This window comes from Lepisosteus platostomus, chromosome 27, assembly GCF_059453375.1.
Source record: "Lepisosteus platostomus isolate fLepPlt1 chromosome 27, fLepPlt1.hap1, whole genome shotgun sequence".
Classification (NCBI taxonomy): domain Eukaryota; kingdom Metazoa; phylum Chordata; class Actinopteri; order Semionotiformes; family Lepisosteidae; genus Lepisosteus; species Lepisosteus platostomus.
In genome coordinates, this window is record NC_142637.1 from 6,707,185 (window position 1) to 6,723,816 (window position 16,632).

At 42.1% G+C, this 16,632-nt stretch overlaps 2 protein-coding genes and 1 long non-coding RNA gene across 5 annotated transcripts in view; 1 reads left to right on the forward strand and 2 right to left on the reverse strand.

The window, feature by feature from the left end:
• The first annotated feature begins 39 nt into the window (after positions 1 to 39).
• Positions 40 to 9,180, forward strand: LOC148639181 (uncharacterized). Its single transcript, XR_015930759.1, has 4 exons — positions 40 to 257; positions 2,434 to 2,801; positions 3,064 to 3,405; positions 6,298 to 9,180. It is a non-coding gene; the product is annotated as an uncharacterized LOC148639181 (long non-coding RNA).
• On the reverse strand, positions 711 to 9,664 carry LOC148639182 (uncharacterized). The gene is made up of 14 exons (XM_088621677.1): positions 9,365 to 9,664; positions 8,051 to 8,141; positions 7,538 to 7,683; positions 7,321 to 7,417; positions 6,609 to 6,760; positions 6,353 to 6,449; positions 5,799 to 5,935; positions 5,329 to 5,520; positions 4,021 to 4,972; positions 3,645 to 3,753; positions 3,022 to 3,397; positions 2,502 to 2,671; positions 1,882 to 2,006; positions 711 to 1,020 (listed from the first exon to the last, which is right to left on the reverse strand). Exons 1-14 carry the CDS (start codon positions 9,425 to 9,427, stop codon positions 953 to 955), a joined length of 2,775 nt encoding a protein of 924 aa, XP_088477803.1. The 5' UTR covers positions 9,428 to 9,664; the 3' UTR covers positions 711 to 952.
• Positions 9,665 to 10,816: 1,152 nt separating this feature from the next.
• pip5k1ca (phosphatidylinositol-4-phosphate 5-kinase, type I, gamma a) overlaps positions 10,817 to 16,632 on the reverse strand; it is a 53,779-nt gene continuing 47,963 nt past the window's right edge. For all 3 annotated transcript variants that reach the window (XM_088622423.1, XM_088622422.1, XM_088622427.1), the window contains one exon: positions 10,817 to 15,186. In XM_088622423.1, coding sequence (XP_088478549.1) covers positions 15,184 to 15,186 — 3 coding nt within the window. In that variant the 3' untranslated portion in view covers positions 10,817 to 15,183. The remainder of the gene's footprint in view (positions 15,187 to 16,632) is intronic.

Below are 16,632 nucleotides of genomic sequence, written 5' to 3' on the forward strand. Positions count from 1 at the left end.
AGCGAGCACAGACACGTGAGGCGAGTGACAGGCCCGGCGGCCAATGGGAGGCGAGTGACTGACTCGGCGGCCAATGGAAAGCGCGCATTTCACAGCCGGGGCCGCCGGGGCCATTCCCACCCAGATTGATCGCTCGCTGACCAATAGCGACTCATAAAGCCAGGCGATGGGTCACCGAATAAATAAGAAATGTATAAAGTAGGGATTGAATTGTGTGGAGATGGTAGATGTGCGGGTGATAAAACTGAGGGGGAAAGGTAGCGGGAGCCAGACTGATTTGTATGCTCAAGGAGGGGACTTTTTCTTGCGTTTGTTGAATGGCTGTTCAAACTCTGACCGGGCTGAAGTCCTGACAACTTTATGATTTTTACCTTACTGACGACTCAAACTGTTCGCTGTGCTTTGCTTCCGTTATTACAAAGCTAAAAATGAATGTACTCCTGTCTATGATACTGTTATAAGCCGTTATGTCGACGCGCTACTTGAAAACTTCTTACTTTTTAGAGTCGTTCTGATGCATGGATATTCACTTTACAAAAATGTTAATTCTTTTATGCATTTTTAGTATGTATATATGCATTAAACCGCAAACAGTCGAAATATGGATCGTCTGTGCTTCAAGCACTGTAACCAAAGGCTAGATCATGCATAATACATTAAACTACGTCCAAATTGCTTCATAATTTTTCATTTAATGACGGAAAACAAGACGACTTGTTATGAAGTATTTATTAACACAAAGACTTCAAACACCATGCGTGAAATAATAGCCACAAAGCAATACAGGAATGCATTCAAAACAGATAATTACGTTAATTTTGAAATTGTAATTCAAATTCCACAAAATAAAAGATGATGAGGACATTTTCCTCCATTTCAGAATTAAGCTTCCAGTGTTGTAGCGATTTCAGCGCCTTGAAACAGTGTATGTTGATGTGAAGTGCATCACCGCTCAGCATATTCCCTTGGCGTTCAGCCGGGACACTCCAAGAACGTCCTTGACACTGTTCTGAAAATTAACTGACAAAATAAATAAAAGAAAGCAAATACTGATTTAATATACAAAATCACCACCACACAGATAGTCAAAATAATCTTACCAGTTTGAATTGGGACTGTTCAAGATGCAAAGTATCTGAGACAATGTTTAGAAACAAGTAACTTGAGCTGTGCTCAATAAAAAGGTCTACAGTTACAAGGCTGGTATAAAACTGCAGCTTATTGGTTATCATTTAATCTTGGTTTTCATCTAACGATTTAAATATGTTCTGTCATTACGAGGTAATTTTGATGCATTCCTGTGTAAAACACACAAAACAATAATGTAATGTTTAAAAGGATATTTACAAAAGAACTGTTAACCAGTGTCAGCAAAATTCAATTACACTAATACACAGACTGACACATGGCTTGAAAGACGTTTCTAAGAATGTCTTTCTACTGAAATACAAGCAAAACACCAGCAGCCAGTGCTGGTGTTCAGCATATTCCTCTTACATTCTTTGATTGTATTACCAAGGTATAAAGTATGTTTCAGGAGGAAAAATAACTGACTAAACACTTAATTAAATGCAATCTAATGAATGTGTTGTGTTTGACTTGTGAGAAGCTTTCAAACTACACTTACAGCCAATTACATAATTATGAGTATATTGACTTCAGTGTTTTGTTACGTACTGATGCTTTCAAAAGCACTACTTTTGTGTATCAGCATCATTCCAAGAGTCTGAAAATGTACTCATCGTCTGTTGAAATGTTGGTGGTAGTGATGAAAGAATGATGAAATCCTGATGAAATCACAGAGAGCCAGATTTCTGTTCTCCAGTTCATTCTTGGGTTTACAACCGACAAGACTAGTAGCTCCTTGCAGGCTGTTCCTACCTGACTGTAGTCCTTTTATCCTTTTCTGGACAGTCAGTAAATGCTGGATGTAGTCAGGCTGTGGCTGTTTGTAGGCAGATGCTGTCAATGCTACAGGCTTGCTGCTGTCTTGGGAATGTCTGAGCCTGCAACAAATGAAGGCAATTGAAGTTAGACTACTAGAAACACCAGCTGATCTTGCTTATATATGCATCTAGTTTTTGGGATGGCATCTTTCAGTAGAACGTAAAGAAAGAAAAATATTTTGTTACTAAGTGGCAGTACTGACAAATTACTTTTATTGTACTTCTGCAATTTGCATAATATATGGACTATCATGAAATGAAGAAAGAATATGAAAACTCATTTTCTATTTTATTTTACCAAAATATTACTTTGATATATATGTTAAAGGAGAAAATAAGCTTTAAAGGTCAAAGATTTTTCTCTTGATATTCCTCAATTCAGATTATCCAATTTGTGAGTCAGGTGACTGTAGGTGACTGTTTTTTTTCAGTATTTAAAACATTTTTGGTATTAAAAGTTTTACATTTTTATTTTGTGCTGTTTTAGGATACCAAAGAAGGAGAATCAATATCTTTAGTTCCCCTAGAGGTATGGTGGCTGGAGTGCACGTCTACCTGTGGTGAGACTGGGAGCTGGACAGCTGGGATTGGGCAAGGGGAACTCGGTTGGACGCTGAAGTGTCCCGGGACGGAGGGGAAAAGGATCCCACAGTCCAGGAGCGCTCTCTTTCACTGCCCGTTACCTCGGAAACCTGACAACACTGCTTAGAATCCAGACCTTCCACCTAAAATTTTATAACAGAACAGGAATGAAAGAAGTCATCATGGGGGAAAGGAAGAATGGCTAAGAAGTGAATTAACATCATAATCTCATTTCTTCTTATCTATAGATGTTTGGAGATGTAAAGAAAACAGGTAAGGCTTAAACAGTAAGCAAATGAAAAATATCAAACTGCATAGTATAAAACTTCAATTTGCATTTTGCTGTTTACTTTATTTCAAAAACAGTTCAGAAACCCTGAAATTTGCTGCTTCCCTACTGTGCTGTTTACAGTTTGAAGCAGAAGAGGAATAACAAACATGAATTTGCCTAAGCTGCTGGTTCGCCGTAGGCTTCACGTTTTGGGGCCCTCACCAATTTCACTGCCTTTCTCTCCCACTCCTCTGTTTTCTCCAGGAGCTTCCTCCAGCCATGCCTCCTCTGCTCCTCTCGGTCCCCCTCGCTCTCCATCAGGGAGCGCAGGCTGCTCCGCAGATCCAGGTACTCCTCCCTCAGCCTGGCTCTGTGTTGGTACTCTTTTCCCATTGATGGGAGAGGCTGCTCTGGCTGATTCTGCTCCGGGGGGCCCGTGTTTGCGGCAGCTGCTCCCAGCCGCTCAGGCAGAGTCTCCTGGCTGCACCTCTGGGTGTCAGCCTGTAGGTGGCAGTGGATGTCCTTCTGCTCCTGCTGCTTCTGCCTGAGAGTTTCCAAAGCGATCTCAAGCTGCTCCCTCTGATTCTTCAGTATGATCCTAACAGGGTGAGAAAAATATCAATAAAACATTTCAGTGAATTCAGTGTATGCTTCTGATGTGCAAATTGATTTTTCAAGGCAGTTAGTGCTAGTGTAACTGTTCCAAAAGCACTGATTATGGGTATTGTTGCTTCCATCGTCCATAACTCTATATAAATATTGGCAAAACAATTACAGTACAGTCATAATAATAATGTGGTTGTCTAAAATCTGCAGATGAGTGTGTGGAGGGAATTAAGCAGTACCTCAGATTTCTGATATCTTCCTGCATCTCCTTTTCAGACGCCACAGATTTTCTCAGCTCTTCGTTAGACTTAGACTTCTCTTGCAGAAGCTTAGTTTTCAGAGATATGACTAAAACAAGAATCACACGGACGTATTAAACAATGAACGCCTACACAGAACTTTCTTTTTCTGAGTGTTTTAAGGCAATAAAGAAATAAAAAGGAAAAGACAGCAAAGAAACTACATACAATTATATAATGCCTTTAAAAAAATCCAGGAATTTGTTTTATGGACATTATGTAGATCATCACTCAAAAAAGTGTTTTCCCATTTTCCCTATTGTTTTGCTCCTCAAAGTGAGAGCAGAGTCTTGCCTGTTTAAAATCTTTCTCTCACCTTGAGTACGGAGTTCCTGCTCCTTTGTGGCTCCCTGCTGCATGGCTCTGTCCAGCGTCTGCTGCACGTTCTGCATTTCCTGCTCGTGTTTCATCTCACACTTATCCAGGGTCTCCTGCAAAGCTTGCAGCTTATCCTGAGAAGCCTCCAGTGTCTGCTGCAGTCCACCCATTTCCCTCTGGTATTCCATCTCCCGTTTGTCAAGGGCTTCCTGCAGGGCTCGGACCTTCTCCTGAGAATGCTCTGAAGTCTGCTGCACCACGAGCATTTCCTCGTTGTGCTTTGCCTTGAACGTGTCAAGAATTTCCTGCAAAGCTTGGACTTTCTTCTGAGAAGCCTCCAGTGCCTGCTGCATTTTCTGCATTTCCCTCAGGTGCTTCACCTCGTACGTTTCCAGGGTCTCCTGGAAAACCTGGACTTTTTCCTGAGAACACTCCAGCATCTGCTGCAGTCCCAGCTCTTTCTCCTTGTGCTCCTCCCTAGACTTCTTTAGGGCCTGTATCAACGTCTTGACCTTCCTGCGGTGCTCCTTCTGATAATCTGTCAGCGCATGCTGGAGCTTCTGTACGGTGGCCTTGCTCTTGGCCTCCGACGCTTCTAGGGTCTTCTGAAGTGCTTTCACTTTGTCCCGAGAAGACTTCAGTGTTTGATGTAGAGCTACCATCGTGTTCTTGCACTCATCTTGTGCAGTGTCCAAGGCTAGCTGGAGACCCTTCATCTTCTCATCATGCTGGAACTGAGAGTTTCTCAGATCTGTCTTGAGTTGATCAATCTCTGACAGCAGGCATTTCCTACTAGTCTGCTCCTCCTGGGCGGTCTTCAAAGACTGCTGAAGACTTTCCACAGTGTCTTGATGCTGAAGTTGCACATTTCTCATTTCAGTCTTAAGGTTCTCAATCTCTGACAGAAGGCTGTTTCTGTCGGTGCTGATCAGGTAGCTCTGCAGTTCCTCCTATTGTAGGTAAATCCAACACATTATAAGACAGAAAAAGATTTTGCAATGTTAATTAACATGCATAATTAAATGCTATTATTTCGAATCCATTTGGTTGACTGAGTCATGATAAGCATCATGTCCCAGCTCCATGTAACAACACTACACATTGAAAGAAAAGTGGAAGAGCAGGAAATATTTATAACAAGCCTGACACAGGTAGAAGGAAAAATAAAATTATATTTTATTGCAAATGTAATTTATCCTCTTAAATTACTAACTGTAGTTAGTTACTTTTTTGTCAGGTGAAATTGGCTTCACTAATGCTAGCCTTACAAAAATGAAAAACAGATACATCACTGTTGAACACGTACCATGTTCTTATCAAAAACCAGTTTGGAAACCAGTTCCTTTAAGGAGTGAATCGCATGAAACAGTGCTTGTCTGTCCTTCTGACAGCTTTCCCCATGGGAGCAAGCTTCAGTGCGAAGAGCTGTATGGGAGATAAAGCGCTTCGAAAGACCCAGTATTCTGGACACCTCATTGGAAAGGCCTTCCAATAAAGCCTAGCATGAGAAGGGAGATTTCAAAAGATCATTTTCATATCTAGACATTTTTTTAAAATGCATAAAACATGTAGATGCATTATAAGTTACAGGAGTTACAGAAGGAGCTGCATATTTAATCAGGGATTTTGTTAAATCTCTAAATATTTAAGGAAATTTCTGATTAAATATTTAGGTGTTTCATGAAGTTCCTGGCTTCACATTCTTTTTGTTACCTTGTTACTATATATACATACTCCTTAAATGTCTACAAAAAGAGCAAGAGCCAAAAAGAGTACCTTTAGTGAAGGTGACACCACTTCCTGCCCGGCGACTGACTCTGATTGGTCCTCTGGGTCTTCAGAAGTCAGCTGACTAAGGTGCTCACACTGTTTCACTTCATGGAGCAGCTGAGCCCACAGATGACTGTCAGTTTCTGAAAAAAGAATGCAACAGGCAAATAAGTGGACTTTTATTAGTTATTGTTTTTGTTTGAAGGACAATCATCGATTATGCCAATAAATGTCTTTGAATTTGACGTAGGATTAGGAAATATACGCCTTCCAAATGTTTTACTGTTGTTGTCAGCAAATGTTAAAGTTTATTGGTTTTTACTTTTCTAATGGAAATGATTGCTTTGTTAATAGTTACAGAAAAACAGCCCTGAAGTACCCTTGAGTCTTTATCATACAAGGTGCATCAACACTCTCAAGCTTTGTTTCTTAAACATCAGTCATGATTACAATGTGGGAGTACTGTCAGGAAATCTTATTTTTGTTTTGTTTTTGCATCTCAAAGCTAACCCAGCCCAGTTCAGACCTTCGACGGGAAGGAATAAGTCCCCTGTTCTTACCAAAGGTGTGGCTGCTGTCAAATCCACCGCTGAGCAGCTCAGAAGATGGAGTAGATGCTCGGCAGTCTTCTTCAGGACTCTGGCTTCTAACACAACCCTGAGACAAAACAAACCCAGCATTGAAAGTGCAGTATTCATATTTATAAACACCAGTTTGAAATAATGTCTCAGTTATTACACATAGTATTGCTGCACATCAAGTGTATAATTGATAAAATATAAATTCATGGCTTAGCTTTCGGAATGGTAAACTCACCCCTGGTTCAGCTGGGAGCACACCTACACCCAGGGCTCCTGACCCAGAAACAGGCAGATTGAGCTGAAGGAGGTAGTTCCTTAACCTGGAGTCCAGGTGTTCAGATCTCTCTATCTCACAGTGCAGCTGAGCCCACAGATCACTGCTGTCTCCTAAAAAAGAACATGTAGCATGTAGCAGGTAGGCCATTATGTCTAGAAAGAAAGACAGCAGTATTGTACTTATTCCTGCCATCTACTATCTTGTTACTGTTTTTTGTTTGTTTGTATGGGAAAGCAGTCAAATGCTTTGTTTGAGCTATTGATGTTAATTGAAATACCACACTTAAAAGTTACCAGGGAATTCTCTGACTTACAAAACTCCTATCTTCTTACTTACCAGTCTCCATATTCTCAAGTTTGTGTGTTTTTCTTTGAACTGCAGCATATTGGTAATAGTCATGAAGTTGGAAGAAAGTCAGGAAAACATTCTGTTTCTCCCAGGTGAGTAAATTCAGTTTACAAAACTGAGAACAACAGGATCATCTTGCAAAGGTGCAGAAAATATGAATACACAAGAAGCTGGCATCAGTCCTGGCAATTTGGGTTGGTTGCTGAAAAGATATTCATTCAAGGACCCCTGCAGGATTATAGCAGATCAAGGTCTTCCTATTAGTGGGAATCGGGGAAAGACTCGGCACTGGTTTGGGAAGGAATGAGTCTCCTATTCTTACCACAGGTGCAGCTGCTGTCGTGTCCATCGCTGAGCAGCCCAGAGTGTGGCGTGGGTGCTTGGGTACCTGCATCAGGGCTCTGGCTTCTGACACTGTCCTAAGACAAAATGAAATCAACAGTGGAAGTGCAGTTTTAGTTTTTATACATAAATACGTGAAGTGCAAAGCCTCATCTTCAGCCATCAGGCGTCTCTGGTTCAGCTGGGAGTGCACCTACCCCCAGGGCTCCTGGCTCAGACTCTTTTTCTGCATTGCCAGAAACAGGCAGATTGAGCTGAAGGAGGCAGTTCTTTAACCTGGAGTCCAGGTGTTCAGATCTCTCTATCTCACAGTGCAGCTGAGCCCACAGATCACTGTTGGCTTCTAAAAAAGAACACAAAGCAATTAAGTGGGTGGCTGGGGTTACAGATCTGATTTGACTATAAATCATACTTCCAATGTATTCTGTCTCATTGTTTTGCTATAATGCACAGAACCTAATACTATGATAAAAAACTAAGCCCTGCACTAAGACCTACATGTTCATGACCAACAAAGCTTTGTTTCTTAATACATTCAACCAAGATGATTCCTCATTTTGTTAAAAAATACAAGTTGTAAGATGTAAGACAGAGATCTTTGGCCTTTCAGATTGATATGGCATCTTATTACACCAAGTGATCTTTTTGTGGATTAAAGCAAATTTGCATCTACAACAAGAACTGATACTCTAGTCTATTGAGATGCTTACCAGTACTGGTGCTGCTCTCATACCCATTACTTAGATCAGAAAAAGGAGTGGACACTCGGGTGCCTGCTTCTGAAAGCTGGCTCCTGACACACTTTTGAAAACAAAAGAAAATCAAAACTGATACTGAAGAATGGAGTTTTATTTTAAATATCAACTACTGCACAAAAGAAACACAATACTGAGGTCAAGTGGATTTAATCCTAATCATTAAACACTTATTCAACATGAAATCAAATCAACACAAACTGTGGACAAGCAGAAATCATAGAGTAATGATAGTGTACTGATAGAATTATCCTTTTGAAATGTGGTATACTGTCAAAATGAAAACATTATACAGTCATAGAATATGGCCTCCTTGAGCATCCTGATCAGCTTTTGGACAGACTGCTGTGGGCTGTAAGACTGTAATCTTGTGCACTCCTGGGTTGTCTGGCAGGGAAATTTGATCATTTCAGATTGGCTTGCTGGATACTTGGTACTTTGTTGACATATCACTGAACACCGTTTGCCTTGCCTCAGTCAGATGGTCGTGTATTAAAGAAGAGTCCTCTCTCCATCTTCACTCCTGTTGCCTTGAACAATGCAGCAGTCAAAATAACGATCACCATGGATCTTCACAAAGGCTTTTCTTAGTCATGCCCATTAAGGGCAAATCAGCTCAATTTTTGAGATTCTTCAACACTTTATCAGCTCAGATTGTACTGGCCTGCACAAGATGTCAATTTTGTTTCTCATCTGTGAATGTTACTCCTTAACAGTCTGCAGGCATGAAGATATTTTTTAAGTAGGCAGTGATCCACAGTCATTGTGTTGCTGAGCCGTTGGATGTCTTCATGAAATTTCCTGTACAGCAGCTAATGCAACCTGAAACAAGATATGCCCTGCTGGTGGATCAGATGGATTTGTCCATCTTGGGCCAAGAGGTGGTCTGTCCTGGACTTCACTGATCGTTGAATTCAGATTTGTTATCAGCTCCGGTTTTGAGTTGTTTTAACATACCAAACAGATACCAAACATTGAGCACCTGGAGTTTTTAGCACATCACAAATTCTTGATCATATTGTGATTTCAAGAAAAAAACACTATCTGCTGATAGTATCTTATAAACTGATATTATCAGTTCTAAATGTGGGTGTTGTGTTTTCATTGTATATCAAGTATGTATCAGATTTCTACATCTCAGTTCCAGTTTGTACAAACTACACTTTTGGATGTGATACACAACGGCTTTTATAACCAACCCTGAGCCTACTTTCATCATTAACAAAAACGGGAAGAATTTATTTCAAGCTGTAAATTTTTAAATTGTACCTGCTTGGGTAGCTCCTCCCACATCCGGTCACAGGAGTCCTTTTCCTGCTCCGTGGGAGCCATGTTTGGAAATGGTTTCGATGTAGATTTTGTCAATTTTGTAGACTTTAACGGCCTGATCCTATTTTCCTCTATGTCATTTACTGGTAGTGACAATTTCGGAATAAAAAAACTATACTACAGAATTACAGTTAATTATATTTAACTTGAAACTGTTGGGGAGCTCACGTATTTTCGTTAAGTAAGATGGCGCCTGGTTTCCACGCGGAGCTGCAGCGCGTTGGTGTCACGATGGCAACCAAAGGCCGTCTCCAAGGAAACAGCGGAACGTCTACGTAAAGCGCTAAATCGGATAAAGGTTTCGCAGCCCTGTACGCATAAATTAAACATGATTTACTCTGTTTTATTTAAATACCTGCGGATTACGTGCGAATTTTAAAGTTTATGTAAATATATATAGTTATATTAAGGGAAAACGATTTTAAAATCTGACAAAAAATAAGGATTTTCTTGATTTATAAACTGCATCTAAATTGATCGATTTAAATTACTAGTCAGATGACGTCACAGATATACTCGCATATAGCACCAGGCCCACAGGGAAAACTAATAGAACAAACACACAAAGTGTAAACAAAAAAGAATAAGGAATATGTCAAACCCACTAGGCAAAGCAATACGAAATATTTTAGCTATGTTCTGCTGACATGCGGGTCACGCACAAACTACTAAACTGCATCCGCATTTTCAAGTTTTAAAGTGTAACTTTTTGTCGTTACACTTCATGTCCACTAGAGGGCACTCAATTCAATTCAAGGTGCTTTATTAGCATGACCGATGGGTACAATCAGTGTTGCCAGAGCAAATAAAATAATGAAATTCACATGAAACAAAACAAAAAATAAAATAAAATCTACAGACATATTACAACAAAGACATATTATAAAATGTTGACATATACTGTAGACAGAAGGAGCATTATTGGGAGACAGGCTCACTGTTCCTCAGGCTGTGACAGGAGATCACATACTGGGCTGCCAGTTCCACTGAGTTCCCTCCTCCCTCTCCCAGTAGGATTGGGACCTGTTGTGATTCTGCACTCTCTCTCTCCGAGGAGAAAAGCGATTCTGTCACTGAAGGGTGTTGTGCTACAGCGGCATTGCAGGTCTGAGATCTATGATGTTTGCGAGCGTAACAGCGTGAACGGTAACAAAATTGAGAGAAAACCGATCGAGAGAGATGCCTTTGGTGGGGTTGCGGGCGGCAGATACTAGTTTATTTTTCTCTTGAATTTGTAAAAGTGTTAATTTTTAATATTACTAAACAAAACTGAGCAAGTGGTCATGTTGCAACCCACTTTTATATTTTAAATGTCCCTTCTGTCCGCTCATTCCTGAATTATGGCTACAGTAACTCGCGGTGGATGTAAATAAAAGGCGAACACTTCAGCCATTCCATTTAATATTTTTATTCTTTTTTTCCATTTATATTTTAAATGTACATTATACAGACACTTTATTCAGAGATAAAGTCACAAACTTACATCTTTCATTTCAGAACTTAAAATGATCCTTCCCAGTCAACAGAGAAGACCGGTTAAATCACGGATTCTTTCAAAGATAATAAATAAATAATATAGAGTGAAGTCACTTTTACTAGTTTGCAATCTGAACCGTCAGCTGCTGCTACAATGTTTCGTTTACAGAAAAAGGAGCTGACCCGATGGCATTAAGAGAAAATGAAAAAAATAATTTAAAAAAATCAGAGCTATTCCTTCCTGCTTAATGCCCCATTAACACAAACTTTAATCTTACAAAGAAGTGAAATACATGATATTCAAAAGAGATAACAGTGATTTCATATAGTACAAAAGCTTAGATGATATACCCAGCTACAATATGGCAATAAACGTCACACATCCGAGCTACTGTAACCTCAAGACTTATGCAGGGGAAGGTTCATGTGATCCCAGTAATCTGGACAATCGAACTATATCACTCCTTGAGTTTGACCAGTGCATGATGTGCAATCAGCAGTGAGCAATGATGACAAACAGAAAGGACTTCATCTGGATCTCATGCATTCACATTGCTTTGACACCCAGCTACGGTTTGTTAGTGTAGTGTGATTTTTAATATTCCTGCGTTATTGCATACCCTTTTAATACAGAGTAGGCAGGCTTACACAAACCTCAAGCAGAGGTAATGTACAGTACATACAAGAGCCTCATTGATACAGCAACCTCCACCCTCTGGTCTCATTTCCAATGGCCTTGTGACTGGACACCCCATGAAGGGGGCCAAAGGCAACTGGGCACAGAAGAGTACCCCAAGATTGTTGAGCCAGGTAAACCCACACCTGAGACACACACTTTGTACAGGACCCCAGTAGATCTGGGCGGTTTCCCAAAGGAAACAGTTTCCCAGCTACCAGCTCTGTCAGGCATGTCGTTTTCATCAAGGGCAAAACAGATTGTGGTGTATACCTCACATTGCACACAAGCAAAATGCTTATTTCTCTGTATGTCACACCCCAAGCACACAATTCTATGTATGTATTACACATACATAAAGATGCACAAGATGAATGCACAGAACCCTGTGGTATTAAAAGGAATCAGTGAAGCAGCCCCACATTGTCCCCAAAACACTTTCACACTGGTGGAATGAATTAAATGTCTGATCCCATGCGAGTGCTCACAATAGGTCACAGCAGTACTCTTACTTCAACGCAGTAGGGTTCAAATTATACACCGACATCGGGGTGCATTTATTTACATTGAAAACACGCTACTTCTTAAGGAAATGTATTAGCAGCAATTAAAAAAAAAACCTGGGCAAAAGTCACAAACAGGATGCACAGTTCCTGCACCTAGGATCGTGAACAGTATGACTGTACATCTCTGTCCCAGGCGTGCTCCCTCTAACCTTTTAACTCCAAAACAGCTCCGATTTTCAGACAAATCAAAGATCATTGCAAGCATCACTCCGATATCAGCATGAAGTACAGTAGATCAGATATGGTTTATAAATCATGTCTCACTAGCAGCCTACCAAAAATAAAATAAAAAATATTCTCCAATTCAAATGGAAAATATATTTATATATTTATGTACACGTCTCAGGAACTGAATCATGGAACCTTCAAATAAATAGAATCATCACTACACTGGAAACCTAACAATGCTTTTATGTGTCAATTCTCAATAAGGCATTCAAATATCAAGTAGCTACACATTATAAATACATTGCTGTCAACACCTTTTTGTTAATTCCAGCAACTAATTATAACTGGCCACCGCACATGGGAGCAGTTAAAAATAATTTATCTTTCCTCTTTGAACACCCCCCCACCATCACCACCACTCTTTTATGGAAGGACACAAACGGAACAACGAAAGAATGAAAATAATTACTGAGAAGCTGAGGGAGCTCATTACCGTCCCCTCTCCTCCGGAAGTATCTTGTTATTACGAACATGTCACACTACACAGCATTGTACAAAACAGACAGTCATGTGCTTATGAAAAATAACTTGATTGTGAAAGTGCTTTCCCTATATACACACACGAGGGGGGAGGGCTCACTGTCTGAACGTTTCAATGGCATTCCTATTAAACCCACAGATGCAATGGGACTGTCCCGTTTCACAAATCGTTTCTCCCTTTGGGATCTCACCTGTGAGGTTTCCTATTGGCTTGCCTAAACCACTCCCTGTTCCTTAGCCCCAGCCCAGCCTCAGCCTTGCCAACCAATCAGCTTCTCTCTATGAGAAGTGAACAGCCAATCGTCTTCTGGCGGAGCCTGGAGGTTCCCTGGCGCAAGGCAGTCTGGGACATCCGGGGGGGGGGGGGTCACGGACTGGTATGGCCCAGTAGTGTGCCCTGCTATGATATTTTCCCACGTGCCGACACGGGCGATCTAAGACGGACGTCGAGGTGACTGGAAAAGGACAGAGCACACAGAAAATACGACACGCGAGCTTCGAGCCGTGCTTTCATACAGAGGCCGAGGAGAAAACGGAGAAGGGGGCCACACCTCCTAAGCAGAAGAAGCCAAGTTTGCTTGATAGAAATACGCAGGCAGGCTGCCCAGTTGTGGATACAAAGCAGGACACACTATAAGGACCCCTGAAGCCACAAAGAGGGTTCCCTGCATGGCTGCAGGAATCTAGAACTAACAGTTACACCCCTGAAATAATCACCCATTGAGCAGCAAGCCATCCTCCAATGATGGATACTACACAGAACATCTATCGGGGGATCTATTTTTATCTAGTTTTATTGCGTTAATAACATTCCTTCAAAGGTCAGACAAGTTTTGCTGGACTTCTCCCTCCTATTCCCTCAGCTCTTTAGATGGATAATGCAGTTTCAGTGGAATATTAAGTACCCGGTTTGCTCTTGCATTGTCCTGCTACAGAAGCAGACCAAGGTGACCACATGTTCCGTTCTTACTTAGTGGTCAAGTGCATCGCCCACGTCAATGAGTGCCCTGCATGTCCCAGTCAATCACAGTGTCTGCAGCCCGTCTTCATTATCTCCGGGCCCCGGGTCAGCTGCGAGCGAGCACAGACACCTCCCATCAAGCCTCCTGCAGAGCTACAGCTTGACCTCAAGAACCCCTGACCGGCGCCCCTTGCTACACCCACTGCGTCACCGCAGACGGGACGGTTTCTGTCCCGACCGCGGGCGGCAGGATCGCCGAAACGTAGCGAACTCCAGCGAGCAATGGAGCAGTAAGCATGGTCAAGCAAACAAAGACATCGAAAGCAAAGAATGTTCACAAACTAACACGGTATAGCAAAGGACTGGGCCAAGTTATCAACAAAATCTGTCCTGATTGAAAACCCAAATAAGTTAAAATATGATTCTAAGAAAAGCTGTAAAGAATCCCGTTAGAAATAATGAACACTAGATTTCCCCCATGTGAAGCTCCATGTCACCTCCATGCTACGCCTGTGCTGGAGTGGCTCTGATCAGACGGCTGGTCAGAGATATTTCTTGCCTCGTCCCCTGCTGAACGGGTGTCATCGCATCAGCAGGGGGGGTTAAAGGGGAAGCCGAAAGTAAATCTGGGGCCCTGACAGAAGACAAGGGGAGACTGTAGCTGAACCCCCCAGCTGAGCAGCGCGAGCAGCACCAGGGAACGAGCAGATCACAGGCCTTGGCCTCAGGGGGTTCATCTTTCTTTTCTTTTTAGCAAAGAAACGGCTACGACACCAAAAGAAAAGAACAAATGACCGTTTGGACCAAACGGAGGAACAGACCATAAAACGAACAAAACGGCAGCAACTACCTGTAGCGTGCCCTACGCTGTGATTTTTTTTCTTCTCTCTCTCTACGGAACGCTAAGCAAAAGTGAACAAAACCAGTTTCACAGTATTTAAAAGGGTTTTAAAAAGTGCAATAAAAACATAAAAAGACAAAACGATCCACACGTAAAGACTGAAACGTTAGAACTTTAGTTCGCTCTTTTCCAACGAAGTTCCTTTCCACCGCCATCCCTCTCCTTCGGCCCAAACTGGGGCTCACGCGTCTTCAGTCTGTGAGGTGCCTTTCTCCGTTGGAGGGTTTCTGCGTTGCGTGGGGGAGAGTGGATGGAGGCTGACGACAGGGCGAAGGGGGGACCTGCCGATGAGAAGGAGGCCCTTCTGCCTGGGGTCGCCCCAGTTTGTGGGTCTGGACACTCATCCTCATCCTGCTGGGCAGGGAACTCTCCGATGCCACATACTCCATCAGAGGGGAACCCCAAAAAAATCAATATAGCCCCAATGCTCTCCACTCCTCTCCTCTCTTCTTGTTCCGGCTTGCATAGAGTTTACTGCAGGGAGGAAAGAGAGGCAGGATTAGAGGATGGCGTTATCTCGTCTAGAAACCAGCAAGTGCAGACTGCTGTTAACAGAGGCTATTCTGTAGCACAGCTTGTACACTGCAGTGTGTGAGGAGTACAAACTAATGTGCTTCACTGCATTGGACTGACTCACAAGGGGCAAAGACGCAAGGCAATCTGAGATACTTCGTTGGTATGGAGAGCGGTATAGAAATATAGGCTATATACAGGATACTAGAGAAATATGAAACAATTATATACTAGCAAATGTCCTCCTCTCTTTTGTACCCTTTCTTTATGTTCTAATATGAAACAGTCACAATGATGTTATTTAAGATGGAGAAATTGAGATTCTCTATATCCTCAAAGTGGGTTTGACTATGTCTCCTCTCATCCAGGTGAGTTTCACACTACAATGAGTTTCAGTAAGTCAAAAGAGCATCTTGCATCTGATTCTCTGAAATGCTCTGGATCAGGCCCTGTAAAAAATATATATATAATTCAGCTCTACTTCCTGGGTTTAATACCAGCTGCGTCTGGGTTGCCACTGATTGGAAGGATAGTTATTGATCTTAATTTACTATCGTTACTGAATTCGTCAGCTGATTCCAATTAAGAAAAATCCAGACCATCATTACTGAATTCATCACCTGATTCCAATAAAAAAAAACTCCAGATCACACTTCATCTTCACACAGTTACTGATCCACCCTGGACAACGAAAATCTACTCTCCTCCTTCCTAGGCAGGAAAGCTGCTGTCCTCAGCTAACAGCACTTATACCAGGATACTGGAGGGGGCACGGACTGCAAATTGCATGACTCAATCCCATGAAGTACACCTCTCCATGGGGCGGGGCGGTGGCTGTGTGGCTCAGGATCTGCGCCTGTGGCTGGAAGGTTGCCGGTTCAAATCCTGCAGCCGGCAGAGGAATCCTACTCCATTGGGCCCCTGAGCAAGGCCCTTAACCCCAACTGCTCCAGGGTCGCCGTATAAATGGCTGACCCTGCGCTCTGACCCCAAACTTCTCTCCCTGTCTGTGTGTCTCATGGAGAGCAAGCTGGGGTCTGCGAAAATACAAATTCCTACTGCAGGAAATTGTATACAGCCAACAAAGTAATCTTATCTTATCAGGCAACCCTTCAGAAGAGCTCCACTCCATTGTGCTCCCACAGCCCTGATTGCAACCAAAGTGCAGTTCTGTATGACAATCGGACAAGCTATCGGGTCCTTCCTGCAAAGATTTCACTTGTAGCCATTCAGGGAAGTGACAGATGTGATTGTGCAGCTTTTTAAAAATAGAACCCATTTCATAAGCTTCTTCGTATTTATGTGAAAGAATCAAACCTTTCCCCTTGAGCTGCTGATGACTGGCAACAGCTGCTCAGTCACTGTGGCAGGAGACACCTTCAGTCGGTGCTTTCCAGAATTCCTTAA

Coding starts and splice junctions, on each gene's coding strand:
- LOC148639182 (XM_088621677.1), bottom strand. CDS start 9,427: ATGGCTCCCACGGAGCAGGAAAAGGACTCCTGTGACCGGATGTGGGAG. Junction 8,142..9,364: donor GGGAGGAGCTACCCAAGCAG/GTACAATTTAAA, acceptor TGTTTTCAAAAG/TGTGTCAGGAGCCAGCTTTC. Junction 6,450..6,608: donor TGCTCCCAGCTGAACCAGGG/GTGAGTTTACCA, acceptor GTTTTGTCTCAG/GGTTGTGTTAGAAGCCAGAG.